General features: G+C 45.6%; 1 protein-coding gene and 1 pseudogene across 4 annotated transcripts in view; both read left to right on the top strand.

The window, feature by feature from the left end:
• The window catches only part of FAM219A (family with sequence similarity 219 member A), a 52067-nt gene that overhangs the window by 23236 nt on the left and 5142 nt on the right, over positions 1-23689 (top strand). For 2 of the 4 annotated variants that reach the window (XM_040631539.1, XM_040631538.1), the window contains exon 2: positions 21349-21448. In XM_040631539.1, coding sequence (XP_040487473.1) covers positions 21349-21448 — 100 coding nt within the window. The remainder of the gene's footprint in view (positions 1-21348; positions 21449-23689) is intronic. The other 2 variants (XM_040631541.1, XM_040631540.1) reach the window with 1 other exon arrangement.
• Positions 308-1998, top strand: LOC121103077 (annotated as a pseudogene).

The following is a 23689-nucleotide window of genomic DNA, read 5'->3' as shown; positions in this document are numbered from 1 at the left end:
TAAGTTTATAATATAATATTATATTTCCACATGCCAAGAGAGAGCATATGGAAAGAGAGTCAGTGACCACACTAAGTATGAGAGGAAGAATAGGGAGAGTAGTCGGGGCACCTGGGTGGCTCAGTCGTTGAGCATCTGCCTTCGACTCAGGGCATGATCCTGGATCCCTGGGATGGAGCCCTGCATCAGGCTCCTCCATTGGGAGCCTGCTTCTTCCTCTCCCACTCCCCCTGCTTGTGTTCCCTCTGTCACTGGCTGTCTCTCTCTCTGTCAAAAAAAAAAAAAAAATAGGGAGAGTAGTCAGAACAGATAGGGATAGGATGTTTTTATAAAAGCCAAGGGAAAATAGAATTTCCAGAAAGATCTGGTCAGCACTGTCTCATGATACTGAAAGGTAATGGATGATCACCTGAGAAAAGACCACTGAATTTTAATTAGGAGCCCAGTGCTGACCTCAAAGAGAACAGGGTTAGTAGAGCAGGTATGGAGAGGTGGGGTGATAGGCATAGGAATCAAATGGCCAGGACATAGACAGTGAGGAAGCAGGCTTGCCCAAACCATGCAAAGGGACTTGTGTGGGTGCCAAGGGAGAAGGAGCCCCTGGAGGAGAGTGGGACACTCCTAGGCAGAGAGACAGAAAGTGCTGGCCAGAGCAAGTAGGCCAAAAGACTGGGGCCCAAAGTTCAAGAAGAGAAGAGAACCTTGAACGAAAAGAAGCCCCTGCCACGTCCTGCCTGCAGAACTCTGACTTAAAGCTAAAGTCTTGGATCAGGAACTGCTTTATTTCCTTTCTGAGCTAGGAGGCCATTTTATTTCCCAAGTCCCAGCTTATCATCACTGTGGCCTGGAAAGTTAGGCCAGACAGAAGATGAAATAAACTGAACTTATTCATCCTCTCTTCAGCTTTTCTCTGAGATGGAGGATAGTCTGGTTTTACAATTAGGCATCAAGTGATTTCTATGGGGGTGTATGTATGTGTAATAAAAGCTACCCTTTACTGGCTGCTTACCATGCATCAAGAACTGTAGTAAGCACTTCATATACATTATCCTATTTTATCCTCCCAGCAATCTTTTGAGATGGTTACTATTATTTTCCTTATGTTAAAGATGAAAAACAGGGTGGGAAAGCTGAGCACTGAGACCTCGACTAAAGCGGGGAGACTAAAGAAATGCAGACCACCGAGGCACTACTCATTTTTCCAGCTCTGATCTACTGTTGTACCAGGGGTCCAATCAGGTGTGTGTCTGCCTCCCTCCTGGGTAGGCCAGAGATCCCGTCTAAATAGCCATCTATAGCAGCTCCCTACTTCAGGTGGCCAGATGGGAGTTCCAGATCACTGTTGTCTCCCAGGACATTGACACAGTGGCCAGCTGGTGCTGGGGCCACTGCAGGTGGTGTTACTGGTTCAGAGGCTTTGGAATAGTGTTTGGTAGCTCTTTCTCCTTGGCTATGCCAGAAACCCATCTCTCAAGCAGCAGCTCTTCTCCTATGCTATTCTGGGCTTTGCCCTGTCTGAGGCCATGGGGCTCTTCTGCTTGATGGTCACCTTCCCCATCTTCTTCACCATGTAGGCTCCGTGAGGGTCGTCTACCCACCCTTCTTGCTTCAATTCCAGGTCATGCCTGTACTAGAGTGAACTAAGCTTTACCATTAAACACAGTATTTCTCTAAACCTCCCACACACACACTAAGAAAAATATGAAAACCAGATCCAGTGAGGTCAGAAATTTGATGACGATCACACAGACAAGTAAATGACAGAGGTAGAACTTACTCTAAGGCTTGTACTTTTAACCACTGCATTATACTGCCCCCTACCGACACTCGTAGCACATATGCGCGCGCCCAGGCTGTGTGCCAAGAAGTTAACATGCAATATAGCTCTGGATGTTAGGATTAAGGGTGATTTTTTTCCTTCTTCTTTTGTGCTTATCTGAACTTTTTACAGTGACAATGTATTCCTCTTGAATTCAGAAAAAAGCAATATTTTATTTATTTAAGATTAAGTTTTGGTACTCTTTGCCAGATTTCTGTAATATCCATGGTGAGAACAAAGCAGGTACATTATGCTCAGGTGCAGACAAAGGAGACTATGCCTTCTCTGTAGCAGTACAGGCTCTGCAGTGACAGAGCAGAAAATCTGGCATGTGTGTATGTGCACGCGCTTGTGTGTTGTGTGTGTGTGTGTGTGTGTGTGTTCTTGCACCTGTGTGCAGTAGCCACTGAGGTGAGGGGAGGAGTGACTGATGTGTCTGAGGATGTGCCACATGGAGACCTCTTTCCCTTCCCTATGACCAGCCACCTTTCCCTGAGCCAGGCCCATTTAGTCTAGAGCTTCCAGAAGGACTGGGAGATACTTTTCCACATACATCAAGATCCTCAACCTCAACCTCATCCCTTGTTGAAAATCTGGCCAGGGAGCCAGGCTGCTGGCATAAAGCCCAGGCTGCACCCATAGAGAGTGATTTGAGTTATGCTAGAGCTACTTCAGATAGTGGGTCCAAGCAGACAGTTGGTATCAGGGATGGGCAGAAACGAGCCGGTAGCATTTAAGGTCGGCATTAACTGGCATGTGGGGCTCTTGTCCAGAGGCTCCAAGATCTTCAGAAGGAGGCACTTCAGGACCCTGGATAGCTACTAGAGGAGCCCAGTTTCTGCCAGGTCTGAAAAGCCTCGGTGCCCAAGTCCTTAAGGCCCTTCTTATTTAATTTTGAATAGCTTTCCCATACATGTCTCTGGCCTCTTCTGTCTCCAAGATCAGCCCTATGGATCCAGGGGCTCCTCGTTATCCTCTCCAGCCCTTGCCCCACCTTCCTCTACACACATCTAGCCTCACTGAGCTCTCTCTGTTGAAGTCACCATCACTCTGAAGTTGAAGTAAGCATTCAAGACAGCATCTGAGCTGTCCTTGGCCAGGATCTGACACCCTGATACCACAGAACTATAGGATTTCGGAGGGAGGGTAAGAATCTAGTGGAACAAGGGAGTGTTAAAAGGGCATTTGTCTCTGTTACCCCTGCATTCCCATCTTCAGTCTGGTGTGTGAGGCAGGAGAAACTAAGGAGAAGCACTGAGCAGATTTCAAGGCCTGAAGCTAGAACATTTCATGTGCTATCACTGTGCGATCAGCCTGCCACTGGGTGTACACTTGATTTAAAGATATGGTTTATTTAGGTAGCAAGTAGAAGCGGAAGTGAAACTAATGAGTCTGGAGATTCAAACCCTAGCCATGCACTTGGGCCCTAGGCAAAAGAGAGTTAGATTAACATTGCAGACGGGTTTCCTTCCTAATTCCCCAAATCATCCAGAAGAGGGGTTTGTGAGGAATCTGGAAGGGCAGAGGAATCACAGTCACCTACTAGGGATTGGATTTTCTAGTCAAAAGTTCCTTCTCTACTTCCAGGCCTCTTCCATAGCTAAATGAATCAAAGCCAACAAATAAGGTTACTGTTCTCTCACTTTGATTGCCTCAGCTAGTGAGTGAGGAGGGTAGGTGGGTTTACCTGGATTGAGTCTGAGTGAAGGCACTCAGGATCCCATCCTTCCCAACCAGCCTTGCTCTAAGCCTTGTGTAAGGCTCTCCATTGTTTTCTTTACCTCTCATAAACTCCTGGGTCCCTTATTGAAAGAACTTTCTGAGCTTTATAAAAGGCCATTACATGCCTTATACCTCAAAGAACTTCCTGGTCAAAGAAACAGGTGCTAAAGCAATATGAAACCAGCAGAAAACAGCTGCAGGCTCCCTCTCTTAGCACCAGCCAGTCATAATGGGACAGGCCAGGGCAGGGAGGAGAAAAGAGCATTTGGTGTTTGCTGAGCCACGGGTAGACCTGACAGAGTTTGGGCTGGAAGGAGTAGGGCTGCCTCCACCCCACCTGAAGAGGTATAGCTGAGTAACACTCCTGGAGATGGGAGCATTAACAATGTAGTAACTAATTTATGGATGAAAAGATGCTCAGAGGATCTAGATCCAGACTGTCCCTCAGGCTGGCTCCTCCCATTCCTGTGGAAACAGTGTTTTCTAGCTTCCAGGAAAGGCCCTTACTGTGGGATTGAGCACAGGCTATTGACATGTAAGGAAGCCTGGACAAGAAACAAGACAGATGAGGACTCTGTCAGATCCCAAGACAGTTGTTTGTGTTGGTTTTTGTTCAAGTAGGACAGGCCTAATATCAGCCAGAACTTGTTTTGGCCTGTTTTTTCAGGGGGCAAAGGCTCCCCCATGTTTGTCTTCCCTAACAGCGGATGCTCTGTATTCATTGTTTTATTAGGAGCAGTGATTATGTGACCACAAACCTTACTAAATTGAATATAATCCTGAGCATTCAGAAGAAACAGTTCAGGGCTCGGGGGAAGGAGCAGCTGGCTGGAAAGAAGGGCCCATGAATTCTAATCCCAGGGCTGCCATCTGGCATTGACCTGGGACAACTCATTTACTCTCTGCCCTGCAGGCTCTTTCTGGAATTTCAGGGTCTGAATAAAAACAGACCTGGGAACTCAGAGAGTGAAATGACTTGTCTAGACTCTCAAAGTCAGTGCTGAAGTTCACAGGCAAAACTGGAATCAACAGGCCCTATTCTCCAGCCAGCGGTGTGCTTACTGTTCAGAGAGGTTTCCTGTGTTTTCCTTTGCTGTCTCCTTGCCCTTACGTCTGAACTCCCAAGTGCTCCCATGCCTTGGGTGCTTCACTGCCTGGTAAACATGGTTGTAAGGCCCAGGTTGTCAGAAAGCACTTTGAACAGACAGGATCAGAGCAGTCCTGCCTCTATCTCCCTCCAAAGGGTTTTCTGATGGTTTGGTTCCAAGCCGGATTCCCACTTCTCTAAACCTTGACAGTAAGAGTTGGGCCTTATTCATTTGATGGTGGGAGTGTATATCTGCAAGCAAAATCTGAGCCTGGCCCTGGAGACTCAAAGAAAGCTGTGTCTGCTCAGCTGATGATCAGTCCCCACAAGAGGTCAACCTGAAGTTGAGCTGCCGCTTGGGTCGTGAACCTTAAGTGAGTTTTAACTAGGTCAAGCCTTCAGGAGAGTGAGTGAGTAAGTGAGGGTTTGGGGACTCCTACTTTGGCTGTTCTCCAAAATAACTTCCTGGAAGGCAATCTTTCAGCCCCCAGCCAGAGACTTACATAGAGAAGTGGCCCTACAAAGAGCACACAATACAACATCTGTCTGGGACACCGTTAGACAAGGCCCTGTCACAGCCTGGCAGGCCCCCGGACTTTTGCCTCCTGCTACGGAAAGAGCCTTGCTGTGGCTCAAACCAAATAGAAAGCAATCTGTTTGTCTGTCATCAGATTAAGGCCCTTCATTCTCTGTGCTAGACACTGGGAGAACACAGTAGAAATAGGCATGGTCCCTACCTTCATGAACATTTATTTAATAAATTATACAAGTATTCATTGAAGTAAAATTTGATAAGTACATGAAAGAAATGGAAGGGGGTGGGGCTGTGAGAGTATATTATAGAGGGACCTAACCTATCCTGATATTCATGGGAAGTTTTTTATAAGAGATGATGTGTCAGCTGAGGCGTGAAGGACAAGTAAGATGTAGCCAGAAGGGGGAGCATGAGGCAGGAAGGCTCTTCATGCTCTGTCAGGACAAAGACCAATGATGCAAAGTGTGGTAATCTGGGGGAAGAGTGGTATGGGATGATGTTGGGGAAATGGAAGGGAAGGCAAGCGACTGTTTCTTTGCCACCATTCCTAGCCCAGTCTGAATAGCCCCTTTCCAAAAAAGGGCTGGTTGAGACCCACCCAGACTGCTATGGCACGCCCCCAGGGGTGTGCCTCTTCCATCTCCCCAGCACAGGGGGGCTCTCACAGCGATGCTCAGGAGAGGTTCTAGCCCCAGCTAGAAGTGGAGTGGTCACCTGGCAGCAGAGCTCAGAGGAGGGAGAAGGAGGGGCAAGAAGAACTAGACACTTAACTTTCCCTACAGATCCTCTCTGTACATTTTCCCACTGCTTTGAACTGTTTATTAATATATGACAGAAGCCATTTCCGCATTTTGATGATTCCCCTGGGAATTCCACACTATCACCCACTTCCTGTGGTAGATAAAAAAATGTCAGCTTTCAAGATTTTATACTTGGATTTCGGAAACTAAATTGCATTACTATGTCCGGTGAGACGGCGCCATTGCCTGTTCCTATCTGCGTGCTCCAGGCACCATGAGGCTGATAACATCAGCGTGTCAAAGTAGCTCGATCCAGACAATTTGCAGTTGGCTGGGGCTGGGGCAGAGGGGTGGGTGACAAAATTTTCTCAGAATCCAGAGCAGCCCAGCATTGACTGGATTTTTGGGTTCCTTCTATAGACCATTAGTTCTCCTATCTGTATAGAGAGAACTTGTCTTGGTCCCACCTAGATGTAACAAGGAGTTTAAAAGTACTCTCCTAAACACTGATAGGATAAAATCACCGAAGAGCCAATGCTCAGGTTTTCCTTGGAGTGAAAGATAGAAGAGAATAGGGGGAAGAGTAGAAGTCATGATATGAACAAGACAGGTCCTTACTGCCTGTGAAATTAAGTGTCCGTGTAGAATCCAAAATACTCCTGGAAATGGTTATTCTGTGCTTCCTTGAAGCCCAGATGTGAGGGCTTGTAACTAACCTTCTGACTGCCATAAGATTGTGAATGAAGCAAATGAAGAGAAAGCATTGTTCCCCTGCCAGGAAACACAGGAACTTTTGGGGTTTCTTTTCTAGTTGCAACCACCATTTAACTCTACAGAACAAACATTCCTTTCACAGCAAAAATTTTCAACGTATTGGGTTATTTCAAATGCATCAAACAGCTCTGGCAGCATTCACAGACCCATTTTTGTAAATAACGAAACAGTCTCTTTGCCCCAAAACATGATGTTTTCAAAATGTAGTAGCCCCTGAGGTCAAGGTTTTGGGAGGAGTCAGTCCAACCTCATTGAGGTTGCCAGTGCTAGTGCAAGCCTGGTTTTCCTGCTCGCTGCCCACTCACCCATAGGTTCTGGTGTTTGGATGCAGGAGACAGAACTAGAATCTACCCTTAACTCTAATTGCACATATCTTAACTTCTCTTACAGTGGAGGCATGCAGTTCAGTGACTCCATTACTATATCTAAGGGATGAATTAATAATTAAGTCAAATTATTCTTTTTTAAAAGATTTTATTTTTAAATAACTTCTGCATCCAATGTGGGGCTTGAACTTAAAACCCCGAGATCAAGAGTTGCATGCTCTACTGACTGAGCCAGGCAGGCACCCCAAATTCTTTTTTTTAAGCAAACTTTATGCCCATTATGGGGCTCAAACTCATGACTCCAAGGTCAAGAGTTGTGCGCTCTACCCACTGAGCCAGCTACGCCCACCTAAGTCAAATGGTTCTTTAGTTTTATTTGTTTATTTTTATAGAAAAGTATTATCAAAGGTTTTAAAAGTGAGAAATCATGATCACTATGTAACCATGATCACTTGGAGTGTAGTTTCCAACGCTGAGCCTCTCCTGGATGTCCATGGTTGGTGGAGCAGGTGTTTCAGGTTCTTGAAAAAGCTCAATGCAGGATGCTTCCCGCTGTCCTGAATTCCAGGCTGCTCCTGTTAGGTCTGTGTAGGCCTCCTGCCTAAAGGATTAGAAGCCCAGGGTTTTTGTGATTTTTGCTGTGGCCTGGGGAGAATGGCCCAAGGCTAAGTCATGGGACTGTGGTACAGCCAGAACTTGGGACAACTACAACCCCCCGCCCCAACACAGCTTGCTGCTGCTTTGAGATTGGCCAGGCCCTGGTCAGCCTCTCTTGCCTTCAAACTACTCTTGCCCACCCTTCCTAAGAAATAACAGACCTGCCATGGTCTCTGGACCAGGGCTAGACTTTAATAGGGCTTATTTCTGGGGAGTCTCAAGCTTCCCAAGAATCAGACACATAGCATTGAAAGAAAAATAGAGCAAACCGCAGAGTAAACAGTGTGTCTTGAATTCTTTTTCCTGTCGTCTTCAAACATCTGGCCCTTCTCCCCTGGCTCCTACCTCCTAGCCTCAACCATCCTCCACGCCAGTCTCTCTCGTCATATAAGAGCCCCTTTAGAACTGTGGTTCTGTTTCTCTCTGTTTTACATTAACCTTCTCAAAATCTTATCCTTCCCAGACATCCATGACACCAGCCTCTCCTTGGTCCCCTGCTTCTCTGACCAGGGCTGTCAATCCTCTTCTGTCTACCCCTTCATTGTTGGTGTTCCCCCAAGTTCTTTCCTCTGATCCTTCATATTTATAGGTGCACACACACACACACACACACGAAACCTAGGAGTCATCTGTGCCTAGGTCTTTCTCCTCAAACCCAGATTCAGTCAGCCACTAAGCCCTGGCAGTATGACCTTGATATGTTTTTCTTCTCTGATCCCATTATTTTCCATTAAAGTCCAAAGTCCTGAATGTGATTTACAAAGCCCTTCATGATTTTAGCGTTCCTCCTGTTCTAGTCTCATCACCTGCCACTTCACCCCACCACTTAACATTCCAGCAAAATTGGGCTATTCCTTTTGCCTGCTATGTAGTCATGTGTCTCTTCCTCCCTACTCCTTTCTTTTCTTGCCTTGGCTTTTCTTTCCCTACTCCTTTCTTCACCTGGTTCATTTCTATCTCCTACTCATTCTTCATGCCTCAGCTTTCTTTGGAGAAGTCTTCCCTAATTCCCCAGGGTAGAAGAGGTGCTTCTGTTCTGTGTACAGATAATACTCTACACAAACCTCTGTTGTAGCACTTGGCATATTATTAAAAATTATCTGTTTATTCATTTGCCTTACATACTAGTTCTTCATTATCTTTGTATCTGCTAGTGCCTAGAATACAAGTGCCCCTAATTGGACCAGAACTGAATTGGTGACTGAGACTCTTTCATTTTTTTTTAATTAAAGATTTTATTTAGTTATTTGTCAGAGAGAGAGAGCACAAGCAGGGGGAGCAGCAGGCAGAGGGAGAAGCAGGCTCCCTGCTGAGCAAGGAGCTTGATGCGGGACTCGATCCTGGGCTCTGAGAGCATGACCTGAGCCAAAGACAGATGTTAACTGAGTGAGCCACCCAGACATCCCATGACTGAGACTCTTTCATCTCCTTTTTTTTAACACTGTCATCTGCTTTTCTCTCCTGGGCTCAGACTTCTCAGTCCCCATGACTTTTTCTTGCTTGCTGCTTCCTGCTTGTCTGTCTTTCTCTATCTTGAGGTGTTGACTGTTTCAGTGACTCCAATATTTCCTTCCTATGGAACACTTGTTGAGCAAGAAGTTGCTAATCAGAAAGCATCAATGCCATTTTCTATGGGGCGCCTGGGTGGCACAGCGGTTAAGCGTCTGCCTTCGGCTCAGGGCGTGATCCCGGCGTTATGGGATCGAGCCCCACATCAGGCTCTTCTGCTATGAGCCTGCTTCTTCCTCTCCCACTCCCCCTGCTTGTGTTCCCTCTCTCGCTGGCTGTCTCTATCTCTGTCGAATAAATAAATAAAATCCTTTTAAAAAATTAAAAAAAGAAAAAGCATCAATGCCATTTTCTAAAGAGGGGCTTCAAATGTGTGCAGAGCACTGGAGACAGGATGAGACTAGTACGAGCCTTCCAAGTGCCTGCTTTACAAGACAACAGTCCCACAGCTGTGTAAGTTCTGACGTGTTGTTAATCTCATGACTTTATCTGATGTCTCTAAGAAGGGGTTGGGTATAAGAAATGACAAGTTAGATTCATATTCTAGTGCTTAACCACCTTCAAGGTGTGACTTTGAATATATTGCTTTAAATAACCTAGTTCTTCAGTTTTAAAATGGGACTGACATTTACCTTACTTACCTTACCTTTTAGGAGTATTAAATGAAATAATATATACAAAACACCAAGCACCATAGCTGTGCATATAGCAGATAACAGGTGTTCGAGCAATATTAAATAAACTATCTGCTGAATTCCAGAAGAACCACACCTGGTCTGCATTGCTATGAACAACTCCCTGCCTTGGCTCAGCCAGAGCTCTTAGCAGAGCTGCCTCCCCAACATGAGCTTTGGGTCCTCTCTCCTCCCTCCTCCCCGACCAAACCATTGTCCTCCCTTGGCACTAAGAGTATAAAACCAGGTTAAGGTGGGGGCAGAGAGCTGTTTGAGAGGTTGTCTGGGGATGGTGTGGGTATAGAGGGGGTGGCCTAGAGCCTTGCTGTTCAAAGTGTCGTCCCTGTATTCGGAGCATTGGTATCACTTGGGAGCTTGTATGAAATACACTTAGGCACCATTCAGATCTACTAAATTGGAATCTGCATTTAAACAATATCCCCAGGTGATTCGTAAGCACATTAACGTTTAAGAAGCACTATCCTACAGGCACACAGATAAGCTCAGCAGGTGTGGAGGGGTATAGGCTGTGCATATATGTCAGACCTGTCTAGAAGAGATGAAGACTGCACAAGTGGGGAGGAGCTGTGAGGGAGTATAGTTAGAACAAAGGAGGTGTTCCTAGGGGTGTGGGCTACAGAGCTGTAGGGGGCTCTTTGGGTAGATACTGGTTATGTGTTGTTTTAGGGCCCCTTCCTGTGAATGCCCCAGGAGTGAGATTATACCTTTGAGTTAGCTAGAGAGTGACCAATGAGTAGAGAAAGGCTCTTTACCACTGTGAGCCTGGGGAAACCCTCCAACAGGGACCCTAGGACCACCTAGTTTAGCAGATGAGTACTGTTTCCCTGAAGGGATTCATAACCAGCAACCAGCTGGCTTCATTGCTGGAAACTTGCCTTGGATTTGTGCTAGGCTAGACTCTTCCCTCCCCTAATGTTCCACCACCAACTGGCATCTCTCTCTCTCTCTCTCTCTCCCTCCCTCCCTCCCTCCCTACTTAACAGAAACTCAGATAGGGCTTTATGAGCCTTTGTAGAGTTAACCTTCTCCTTCCCCTCTCTGACCTCCACCACTGGGCTGGGCTCTGAGCCTCCAGGAGCCTTTAACATTAACATCTCTGCTGCACAAAGCATGCCTGTTAAGAGTGATGGCAGGCCCTAGGCTTGGTTGGAAGCAGCAAGAATTTGTTTTACCAGAGCCACCATATCTCTCTCTTAAGCACTCTTAGAACTCAATCTCTTTTTGCTTTCCCAATAGAAACACTTCTTAGCCATCCACCTAGAGCCTCTTGATTTTCTCTGTGGGAGAGTTGTTTGTGCATCTCAGTGGTAAGGAAAAGGCCCTGTTGTACTTGCCCCCACCCCTGGAAATGGAGTAGGCTGACTGCCCGATAGCATCAGTGGTAACTAAAAGTAGTTAGAATAGAGTCTTAGCCCTAAGCCTCAACTATCATTGCTCTTTTGCCAGCCACCCAATAGGTGAGCCTCTGGTTTCACCAGGTTTCTGCCCAGGCCCAACCCTCTGTGTTAGGGAGGATAACAAACCTTCACCACCGTCACTCTCTCTTCTGTGCTCCTACCACCCTTCATGCATTCCTGTCTCTCATGCTCCTCTCACTGCCTTAAATGGGTTGCTATGTGTTCCCGTCTTCTTTTTACCATTAGACTAAAGTCTTCTTGGCAAGAAGCAGGTCTTGGTATTTTTCACTCCTCAAAGTACATTGTTCCCTGCCTGCGCCATGCTGGTATTCAGTGACTATCAAGGTTATTTTAACAAGTGGTGAGCTCACTGATATTTAATTACTGGGATGACAAAAAGGAAAGAATACGAGACTGTTCTGTCCAGAGAGCTAAGCTTTAGAGATGTAAGTTGTCTTTGTGAGCAAACAGTGGTGCTTGCCAGGCTTAATGAAGGTTAGAGAGTTAGAACAGGCTGAAAGGTGAGGAAGAGGTAGGAAATTTCACAGAAGGGAGAAGCTGTTTGATACCAGCCCTCTGAGTCCATTGTCCATTGCAGACAGGTAGCTCTTTACTCTTCCAAGGCCCGAGGAAAAGAATCAGAAATGGCAGTTGTGTGAGGGTATTCCATAGACTGCCAGATTATTACTTTGTTTTCTTGGGAAAAGAAGGAGTCCAAAAGATTCATGAACTAGTGCAGGACAGGCTCAGTCCCTTGAGTAATTGAAGCTTACCAAAAACACTTCAGTGAGATTTGGGGCCAAGATCCAAGTGAAGACCCACAAGTCGGTCTGGCCTAGACCAAATGTTAATGTGTGTTGACATTTCTCCTGCTTCACCTTCCTCCCATGTGCAGGGCTGAAGGGCCAGTCCCAAGGACTCTCCAACCAAATGCCCTCTATTGATTCCTGGGCAGCATCTTTCCTCAGAGTTCTGTGCTTCTGTTCTTACCTTGGGGAACTAGAATTCACATCCTGGAAGGAAACCAAAAGATCCTCTGGACATGCTCCCTAAAGCTTTGTTAGCCCTGAACATCTGGTTCCCTTCTTGCCCTCCTCTGAGCCCTGCCTGAGCAGAAGGACCCCAGAAACTCAACCCAGAATCCCTTGACCTCTCCAGCTCCCTTGATTTTAGAATCATTTTCCTCTCCCTTCATAGGCCTCATCTCCAAAGTCTGTGTTTTCTGAAACAGAAGCAAAAAAGAAAGGAGAAAGAGAGAGAAGAGACTGCCTTCTATTCACTGCCCGCCCTCACACATTTTCTCCTTCTGCTTCAGGCCCTACCAGTCCATGTTTTATTTTCTTCCATTTTTTCATAACTTAGAATTAGCCATTTTAACCATTGTTGATCTATGTTTAAAGAACTTTACACCTTCACCCCTTTCTCCATTAAGTGAGATAGTCTTTCCCTAAAGAGGTGGAAATGGGGGCCAGAGGAGGTGTGGCAGGATAGGGAGCTTGGAAATCGTCTAGGTCGCAAGACTGTATAGGCCAAGACCTGCGTCTCTAGCTAGTCCAAAATAAGGCAGGAGACTCTTGAACATCTGATTCGGGGTATAAGCTTAAGGATAGGGATGAAAGTCACAGGGGCTAGGCCAGGCCAGGCCTCCCAGAGGAACCAAGGTTTCTCAGTTTCTGGCTCTGGTTCCTACCTCTTGGGTTATGAGGCTTATCCCCTAGGCCTTTATGTCCCCTAGGCTTCCCTCAAGACACAGCTGCTACAGTGGGGGTCCCTGAGTTGAGGTATTTGTCCTATCTCCCAAAGAAAGGCTTTTTAGTCATAGGGTTTCCAGGTGAGTAGGAATGGGAATGAATAGCAGAACATCAGTCTAGGACAAGCAGTCCTAACCGTGAAGGAGGCAGAGCAGGATTCTAAATCTTTTAAAAAACTCACTGACCCCTTGTCTCCTCATTTAAAAAATGAATCTAGTTCTTTGCCATCCAAGTACTAGCTTTATATCTTTCATCATTCTTTTTTTTCCCCCTGAGTAGTTTCTGAGTAGCTATTTTTGAAAACTAAATAATGGGTAAGGGAGTAGGAGCCGCCACTCTTACTGGGATAACCCCAGAACCATTTTGGTTAATTCTCCTACCCCAAGTCTGGAAGCAAGGGATACTCATTCTGTGAAGTTTGCCTCCTGGCTCTGCAGTTAGGCACGGTTCCTACAGCTGATGTGCTGGCACAGGCCAAGGACCAGCTGAAGCATGGTGGCCAGCCACCCGGCAATTACTATCCCCATTTAGAGTTTTTCCCAAACTTCAGTGTAACAAAATCTTCTCTCCTTTTGTTCTTAATTGTTGGCCTCAAGTCAGGCATATTTTGTCTGGCAGGTGATGCCCAGAGGGAATTCTATTCTTTGAAAGAAGATTCCCCATGGCCACCAGGTATGTAAGGACTGAGGCACAGTTCTCTTGCAAGATGATGGATAGGTGTGATGACCTGAAATTCCCTGGCACACAGTGAGAAATAAAATATTAAAAACCAACTATAGCCCTCAATCATAACTGGAGGCATTGTAAATTGGAACAATCCTTTGGGAAAACAGTTTGGCAACATGTATCAAGAATCCTAAAAGCACTCCTGCTTTTTGACGTTATACTTCTACTTTATTTTAAAAAGTATCCTAGGGGTACCTGGGTGGCTCAGTCAGTTGGGCAGCCAACTCTTGGTTTTGGCTCAGGTCATGATCCCGGGGTCATGGGATTGAGCCCCATGTCGGGCTCTGCACTCAGTGAGGAATCTGCTTGAGATTCTCTCCCTCTTCCTTTGCCCCTCCCCCCACTCACACTCATGCGCTCTCTCTCTCAAATGAATAAATAAAATCTTTTTTTAAAAAAGAAATTATCCTAAATGCAAATATATATGGATTTCAACATAGCATTATTTATAATAGTGAAAAATTGTAAGCAACCTAAATGTCCAAAATAAGTGAATGGCTAAAAAGTTATTGTACAAAAAAAAAAGTTATTGTACATCCCCTTTGTGGATATTATGCAGCCATTAAACTGATGATTTCAAAAACTGTGTAAAAATATGGAGAGTTGATTATATTCAAATACTAATTTTTAAAAATACAGAATATAAGGGGCACCTGGGTGGCTCAGTTGGTTAAGCATCCAACTCTTGATTTCGGCTCAGGTCATGATCTCAGGGTCGTGAGCCTACTTAAGAGTCTCTCTCTTCCTCTCCCTCTGCCCCTCCACTTGTACTCTTTTTCTCTCTCTCAAAATGAAAATACATATAAGATACAGTTTGTTTTTCTTTATTTTTCTTTCTTTATTTGAGAGAGTAGTGAGAGAGAGAGAGCAGGAACGGGAGAAGAAGCAGAGGGAGAAGGAAAAGCAGACTCCCTGCTGAGCAGGGTTTGGTCCCAGGACCCTGAGATCATGACCTGAGCCGAAGGCAGACGCTTAACCAACTGAGTCATCCAGGCGCCCTAGTTTGTTTTTCTTTAAATGTTTTTCTATGTATGGGTATTAGTTGGCACTCTCTGGTTATAGTAACAAATTTCAACTCAAGCCAGTTTAAGTTAAAAAGGAAACTAGACTATAAGGACACTAGAATTTCTCATAGTATTCAAGGACAGGTGTGCCCTTCAAGCTTTAGAAGGGTGGAGCAAGTTCTAGAACCAGAGCCGAGGAAGGACTTTCTCTATCTCTTGTGTCTGCTTCTTTCTGAACATCAGCTTTATTCTTGTCTCCCTGCCCAGTGGCTTTCTCTGCTACCTAATCTACAGTCTTGAGCTTTACATCTCCTCTTAGTCCTACTTCTGTTCTGGGGAAGACTCTGATTGGCTCTGTCTGATCCAAGCAAGAGTGGGGCCACACTAAACCAACATGGTACATAGAGCCCACCCCTGTGATCATGAGGAGAAACACCAGCTCCTAGAGAGGGAAACCCCAGAGTGTTGCTACTGTGGTATACACACAAGACTTAAATACACTAGAACATTAACAGGGGTTGTCTCAAGGTAGTGAAACAAAAGATGAATTTTAAAAATTTTAGCATGTATTATGTTATAATAGAAAAATCTACTAACCTTGCTGTGGTTGTGGTTGTTATTAGGCCTGGGGTCAGCAGAACCCTTCTCGATTTTGGTTCTCCCAATGACAGCCACTACAAAGATACTAAGGCCTGGTGGTGCTTGTTTTTGGTAATGAATTCCACTAAGCTGTTTAAGGAGACAGAAAAAAAATTCTCAGTTAATCACAGGACCAATTTGAGTTCTCACACTCCAGCTGTAACATAAAAACCCGTTCTACTTCTTTGTGGTTAACTTTACTTTGCCCCAAAATGCCTCTGCAGAAGTGTGGTGTGTATAAAGACAGAGTGCTTTCCTTCTTCGCATGCAACCACCAGTAGCTACTCCAGAGCTGGAAAGAGAGTGGACACTCAGTGTGTTGACTTCATTTTAACTACGTCTTCTTTTGAAGAAAAAACTAGAAGATTAAGGAGATTTAGACTAATAAAAGAGGCCTCTCTGAGCTAGGAAGGATCTTCTGCCCCCTCTTGCAAATTTAGGCTTCACAGATTTTTTTTTTCAATTCTTCTTCCCCTCTTTGTAGAAGCCACTAGTGGCATTTGGAAAGATGGTCTCTCTTATGTTTCCTTGATCTTCCCCAAAGACCTTACACTTGTGAGAGGTCTTTGTTCTTCCTCATAAGTGGGCCCCATAAAGTTCTTATCATGTCCCCAAAAGATAGAAGTCCTAGCCAATTGCCTGGCACTGCAGGCAGCTCCTGGAGAAATCCTGGAGAAGGGGAGATGGGGAGTACAAGTGGAAGCTGCCCAAAACTCAGACCCAGGAAATAGGACTCAGGACTTCAGGTCATACCACAAAGAGCTGTTATTGGTCAAATGATTCTCCTGTTGAGGTGTGGAGTCAGAAACAGATGGGAATGCCTTACAGTCTGAATAAACAGCCGTCTGCAGGGAAGTAGAGAGGTCTAACCAATGCCTACATTGCTACGGAATATTCTTGGATGGGAGGTTAGGTTTCTGCCCAGCCATGGAGATTGGACATAAAGGCATTGAGTTGTATTTTCTGTATCTCTCTCTAAAATATGATATCTAAAAACATGTTTATTTCTACCCACTGGCAAGAGATGTTTTGGGGAGTGGCATAACCTTGAACAGGAGACCCCAGGTAGTTTCTGAGCTGACCTCTGGACAAATTGTGACAGATATAAATGTTGGTCTTTGATGCCTTATCTTGCTGTACCCACATGTCAGAGAATGGCCTGAGCTCCAGGTCTTCCCTGCTTTCCTGTTTCCTTTTCAGTGTTATCTTTCTTCCTGGCCCTGTTCCTGCTCTAAGTTTGCCCTGATTTCTGCTTCCACCCAAGGGAACTGAACAGGGTACAGACAGGACTATTCCAGAGGTAGCCTTTCACAATTCAGAACTGCCTCTGCTAACTCCCTCGTAAACCTAGAGGAAAATTCACATGTTTTCGGTGAAGAAAGATTAGATAATGTTGGTGCAAGCTCTTTGCCTCTTCATACTTCATTCTGAATCCATTTAAATTTCCATTTTTCTGAGAATTAGTGCTTGGATGTAAGGACAGAGGTTACCTTTCTTGTGGGAAAGCTAAAACTGAATCATGTCTCTATTCCAAATCATTCATGCTCAGTCCACAAGGCAAGGGCAAAATTGTTCAGCACCACGGAGAGCGTCTTTCATCCTGTGACAAGATCAAGGACACCTAGGTAAAAGATAAGGATTTGTAGCTAGAAGCCCAGCCGGTCTGACCTCCTTACTCTTCTGGCCAGTCACAAAACCCTTTTCTCCCCAACCTCTTAGTATTCAACTTCTTCCTTTACCTAACTAGGCTTTTAGGAATGAACTCCTTTAACTTTCCACCTACCTTTCTGCCTCCATGTTCTCTGCGTCCCCTACTCATCTTCATCTCCCTTCCATTTCAGTAGGGAGCCTTCCTTCTCTGGCCCAAGACTCTGTTTCCATCTCCTCTTGAGTCCTCCAGGAGCATGCCATATCAAACGTCTCCTTTTCTACCTAGTTTCTTTCCCCTCAGTCTAGGACATTGGTCAAATGTTCCCTAGGTCAAAAGAAATTCTTCAACTCCAAAGTTCCCTCTGGCTATCATTTATTCTCATTCCTTCTCTTAGTCTGACTCCTTGAAAGAATATCTATGTTCACTGTTTCTACTTTCTCTTTTCCTATTCCCTCCTAAATCTTCTGTAATCTGGATTCTGTTCCTACTATTCAACTAAAACTGTGCTTTCTGAGGCCACTTATGACTTCCTTATTTCTAAATACTGTATTTATCTTCTCGGACTCATCTGGTTTTTTGACAATAGATAATTATTGGGAGCTCCTTAAGGATGGGACTACTTTCTGTTTATCTTTATGAGCTTCAGGCTTGCCACTGATAAATAAATGAAGGAAATATAGCATATCGGAGTAAGGAGAAGGAGGAGGCAGAATGGTCAGGCCCCTCATAACCTTGTGGAGGGAATACCTTTTCCACAGATACTTTCTTATGTAATCCAGGCCCCAACCTGTGTGATGCCAGGGCTGCAGCTGTGGGCCAGTCACTCCCAGGACATACTGTCCATGATTGTGTGGGCCTTAAGGAACCTCTATTAATACCTTTATAATAGCACGGATATATTGCTTAGTATGTACTATAAAATGCTCACATCTATTAACTTATTTTAGCCTCACAAGAACCTTTTACGTAGGAATTAATATTAGTCCCATTTTACAGATAAGGAAACTGAAGCCCATATTACACAGCTGGTAAATGGAGGAGCCAAGATTTATCTTTAAAAAAAAAAATGGGTTGAAGAGTTGAATTTGTTGAAGTGGATGATAAGTACCCAGGATCTCACAACATTATTTTCTCTACTTTTGTGTAAGTTTTAATAATTTCCTTAATAAAACATTTTTAAAGGATCAGATTGGATTAAATCAATGGATTTTTTTTAAAGATTTTATTTTTAAGTAATCTCTCCACCCACCGTGGGGCTCAAACTCACAACCCCGAGATCAAGAATCACTTGCTCTACCAACTGACTCAGCCAGGCATATCAAATCAATGGATTTTAATTTTGTTGTTGTTGTTGTAAAAGAACCCTTTCTCCAGACAAAATTTTGTAGAAAGGTTGATGTATAAGAAATGAAAGAGCATCTCCATTCTCACCACTATTGCTTCCCCCTTGCACTCAGCCCCGCCCAAGGCACAGGGTTCAGAGAACACAGTTTAATGAAACTTACTGGACCAGACTAACTCTAAGGATTCTTCTGGCACTTTTGCCTTCCTCTAATTATATTGGCTTTGCACTGGCCATTAGCCTATATATCCTGTCCCAGAAACAGTGAGACTGGGCTATTAATCATTTCTGCAGTCTGTGGAGAATTTGTTTGAAGGATTGCAGAAACACTGGTTGCTGTTAGAGATGCATTTCAATGTCTGTCTCCACTGAGTGTTTAATAATCTTGCTAATCCCCACTCTAGTTCCCGGATCTAGCTAACTCCTGTCAGATGTCCTTGGGGGGCATTTTAAATTCCCCCTGATTTCTTGGAGCCAGACATTTCCTTCTGCCTGGATTCTCTCTGATACTTAACATTCATGAATATTTCACATTTAACCTGATTACATTTCCATGCGATGGTCATGGTGCATTGGCTGTGTTTCTCAGGGAAGACATACAGGAAGCCCACAGTAAAGACTTGAATTTTCAGGCACGGCGCCAGAGATCTTTGTTCTTGCCACTAAGATGGCCTTCTATCTTGGACAGTGACAGGGGAGATGCTGAATGGTGGGCTTTGCATGGGACTTCTCAAGCCTAGGGCTCTGCACCCTGGGTTATGACCCACAGGAACTGGCAGTTTCCCTCAGGGTCAAAAGCCACCAAGACCTGCCCAGTGGTGTTGAGGACCAAATGTGGGTCCCTGTGACCAGAATTGCTCAACAGCTTCCCAACCCCCACTCAGACCCTATCCTTCCTGCATAGTTTCCCTCCAGTGTTACCATTTCCAGCCAGTACCTCCAGACTGAGAAGCAACTCTGATGAACTCATCTGTGCTGAGGAGGGAAAGGTTAGCCCCAAATGCCGGAGGGGCTCATGTGTTTAAAGTCACCCCCAGGGAAAGGACAGTGAGGTTTACATGGATGGATGGGGTGGAGGGTTCCAGAGAAGATGCATGATTGGGAAGGCCATAGATTTAGAAGTCACCAATGTAAAAATGTTACTCTAAACTGTAGGAGACATCAGGCTTCCCAAGGAGAGAGGCGGGCTGAGGGCCAGAACCTGCTGAGGAGACAAAGGGCTGTGGGAGGAGTAAAAACTGATGGTTAAAGAGGTAACATGAGCCAAGGATCACAGTGTCCTCAAAGCCAGAAGAGGAAACCATATCCAAATGAATATGGTATGTGTTTCATGTGAGAAATGCTACAGAAAAAGTAATGTGACTAAGGAAATTGGAAAGGTGCCAGTGCTTTCCTGGTAGGATCCCACAGGCATGTTTATGGGCTTTACCCTTTGAGAAGTCATCCCTCAAGCTGCTTTGGGAGTGAGTCCTACCTGTGGCCTAGGGGGAAAGCCAGACGCCCGCTGTCAGGGCTTCATGCTCCCTGCAGGTAGCACCTCAAGGCTGTTTTGGCCACAGAGAGGCATGTAAGGGCCCAAGTCTGCATGGGACAAATGCTGTCCATTAGGGAGTCTCTCAGGAGGAGCTGAGACAAAGGAGGATGAGAAAAAAGGATTGGAGAGGATTGCAGCATGGGAAGCTGCCCAAGATGCAGGGGCACTGCAGCACCCCGCTTGTTCTGTGCCCTACCCCCTACCATCCTAGCTAAGGGGTGCGGTTCAGAGCAGAGAACAGAGGCCCAGGTTCTGCCCTCAGGAACTCATAAGCCACTGTGGCAACAGAGCCCACCCAGGGTCTTGTACTCTGGATGGCCTGAAATAACACAGGCAAGGCCAGGATTTCCCTCCCAAACATTCTAGACTTTTTCCTTTCTGCTTAATGATGAGCTTGTTTTCATCCCCACTGCCTCATTCTAAAGAGAACAGAAGCCACCATCATGGTTTTATGTCCTTCCCTTGCTGGGTCACTCAGATCCCTGGGCCTGACACTGCGGGGCCAATTCTGGAGCGTTCTACCTGTCTGTCTGCTGTCTGCACCCCCAGAGGCAGAACAGACAGAGCCTTGGGTCTGCTCTGCAGTTCTGACCTTGGGCTTACCATTCTTTAATCCTGGCAGATGCCTAGAGTGGCAGTACCTGTATCAGTGGTTGGTCATCAGTCTCTCAGGGAGTGCATGACTGTAGCCCCTTCCAACTGACTACAGTAGGGTGGTCCAGGGCCTTGGACCTTGTAGCAGAGGTTTGGGGTGTTTTGGAGGAAACAGTGAGGCTAGATTACCGAGTAGCACAGGACTAACTGGTCACCAGCTGATTTGCCATTATTCATCTTCTCACCTACCATACCCAGCCAACCTTTCAGGAGACACTCTTTAGGATTCATCTGTGAAATGAAGAAGTTCTCATGAGAACTCTTTTGCCCATTGGCTATAGTCTTGAAGTCTGGCCTGGCTTGGCCAGTTAGTTCTGTGGATCCAGTGAAGGGACCCATCCAATGCTAGAGAAAGCAGAAGGAGAGAAGGCCTGTCTTAGGGAGCATCTACTCTAACCTTAATCCAGCATTAAACTCACAGGAACCTAGAAAGACCTTTCCAAATAAGTATACAGGAAGGCCCCTAAGGAACAGCACAACTAGTATGGGAGATCCTGTGGGTTTAAGGAGTCATGATAGGCTTTCTCGGGGGAGGCTGGCTCACACAGGTCTTTGAAGACAGACACCTAGGTGGGTGTAAGTGGGGCTGAGATCTGCAGCTTTTTTACCCGGTTCAGGGTCTTCCTTCCAGCATATATGGGTTTGCCTTTCCTTCCTTGAATTACCTGTCTACTGCTAGGGGTGAATGCCCCCAGATGATGGGTGGGAAGACCAGCTTCAGGACTGAGAGCAGCCCCATATATTCACTACCTAACAACTTCCTGTCACTCTGCTTTCTCCCCACAGGACCCAGCCGCCGCCTCCATCTCAGACGGGGACTGTGACGCCCGGGAGGGTGAGTCAGTAGCCATGAATTACAAACCATCCCCGCTCCAAGTGAAGCTGGGTGAGTGTGTCTGGGGGGTGAGGGAGATGTGGGAAGTAGACAAGGTGCTCTGGGCTGGGTCTGCAATGAGGTGGCACAAATAAACCAACTCAGACTAGATGATTCCAAGACTCAAGCCACCATCTCATTTGCACTGCCAGACACCTTATCTCCTGCAAGGCAAAGAGGGAAGTTACAATTCTCTGCAGGACCCAAAGCTCTAGGAAGCATCTCTAAAGCCAAGAAGACTCCAGGTTTTCCAGGGGATAGCTTCAGGGATAAAACCATGGCACCCCAGAGAGAGGGTTAGAAGTCCCATCAAACACTGGACCAGCCAGGCTGGGAGGAAACTGCCTTAGAGATGGGGTGTCAGTTATTATGTTTGAGGGGTAGAAAGGAATGAGGATCCCAAAACCTAGAAGCCGAAATCTTCTCCCTATTCCTCCCTCACCCATCTAGAGATCTCAGGGCCTGGTTGACTCCGGTTTTGGGGAGCTTTCCCTTGGTTTTTTAGTAAGCCCAAATATCTCCCTACCCCCTTTCCAGGGTCACCTTTCCTTTGGGGGTTTATTTCATGTCCATTCCAAAGTCAGTCAGAAGCAGCCTGCTTCTTTGAAGCCACTTGGCTCCCAACCACTGCCCATAGCTCCCGCAGCTGCTCTTCGCACTTCACCCTGTGCCAGACACTGCCCTCCTCCCTTCAGGGGCCAAAATTTCACTCACTAAAGGCCGCTGCATATAACAGACTTACGGTTTCATGAAGAAGAATTACAGCACAGTGCATCCAGGAAACAGTTTACAGTTAAATACAACTCATCACTATCCTTTAAAACTCTCCTGCCATCCCTGCTACCCTCTTGGCCATTTTCTCCTCAGACTCTGGCTGCCCACTAAATACTGGACCCCTCCTCCTAGGAACTTTTTTCCATCTGTTGTAAAACCTTTTCCCTCTGTAGCTGCTGGAGCTCCTTTTCACAGAGTCCTATTCTTTTATTCAGTTTTATTTGTTTGTTTGTTTGTTTTCTTTTCTTGTGGTGTGTATGGGGGTGTTTTTGTTGTTGTTTTTTTTTTTTTTTATCTTGCTTCTTTCATTCCAGACCACATCCAGGGATCTCCTCAGGCTGTTTTTCTAAACAGGAGAGCAGTTCTCTCAGGCGAATTTGTTCATCTTCCTAAGACACCAGATGCAAACTGCAGCCAGTTTTATTTATTATTGTTTAACAATACAAGTATTTTAACAAGTGTACCTTCTCTTTCTACTCCCCCCTCCACCAACGTTCTCCCCAGAGATAATCACTGTAAGCTTTTTTAGTTTTTCTTGTTTTATTTTATATTTTAACATAAGTGGTATCATACTGTACACATTTTCTGAAACTTTGTTTTTGTTTTTGTTTTCCATTTAATGCCTTGGAGCCCCTGGCAATGTCCATATATAAAGAATGACTTCAGACTTTTAAATGGTTGCATAGTAGTCCATAGTTTGGTTTTGCCAGTTTATTGTTTGTATTTTTTTTTCACTGTTTCAAACAATTCCAACATGCTTTTAAAATAACACCTTTTTCCTCCCCATTATATTACCACCAAAGCTCCTCATGAAAACTCAGAACCTTGTCCCAGTTGCACTAAGGAAAATCACCACTGGGAACTTTCAGGCAAATTGCACCCCCTAGAGTCTTGGAGTGGCAATGGCAGCTGCTGCTGGCTGGAAAGAAGCTGGAAAAAACTAGAGTCAGCAGAGCAGTGGCAAAGACAGAGGGTCAGAGACTGAGAGACAAGAAACTAAGAGACGTGGAGGTCAGGGGAAATTTCAGAGTCATAGTCCCATTCCATCCTGGAAAGTCCCTGCCTCTCTGGAGCTGGTGGTTATTTTATGAGAGCTTTCCCCTAGCATCCCTCTCCACCCAACAGTCCCTTTTTCCACATCTGTGCTTAAGATGAGTAGAAAAGGGTAGGCAGTCCCCCTCCAGGGCCCAGGCAGCAACTGGCTACTGGTAACAGTGGCACATACCAGACAGTGGGTCACCTGGTGGCCAGCCCTGTAGATCTGGTAGACTCTAGAGCCTTGGAGAACTCACAGGCTGGCACAAGCATAGCCAGGGGAGCTCCCCAGCTTCTTGCCCTTTACCCTGCTAGCCCCATTCTTCCCCTCCCATTCCACAACTTCAGTTTGGCTTCTGCATTAATCCCAAGTTCCTTTATCTGGCATTCAAGGCCTTCGAGCTCTGAGTTTGTAACCAGAGGGAGCCCCCAACCCCTTAACAC

The sequence above is a fragment of the Ursus maritimus genome, unplaced genomic scaffold (assembly GCF_017311325.1).
Source record: "Ursus maritimus isolate PB19 unplaced genomic scaffold, ASM1731132v1 scaffold_17, whole genome shotgun sequence".
Lineage (NCBI taxonomy): Eukaryota > Metazoa > Chordata > Mammalia > Carnivora > Ursidae > Ursus > Ursus maritimus.
Note: the sequence above shows the minus strand (reverse complement) of the source record. Positions and strands in the feature narration are given on the sequence as shown.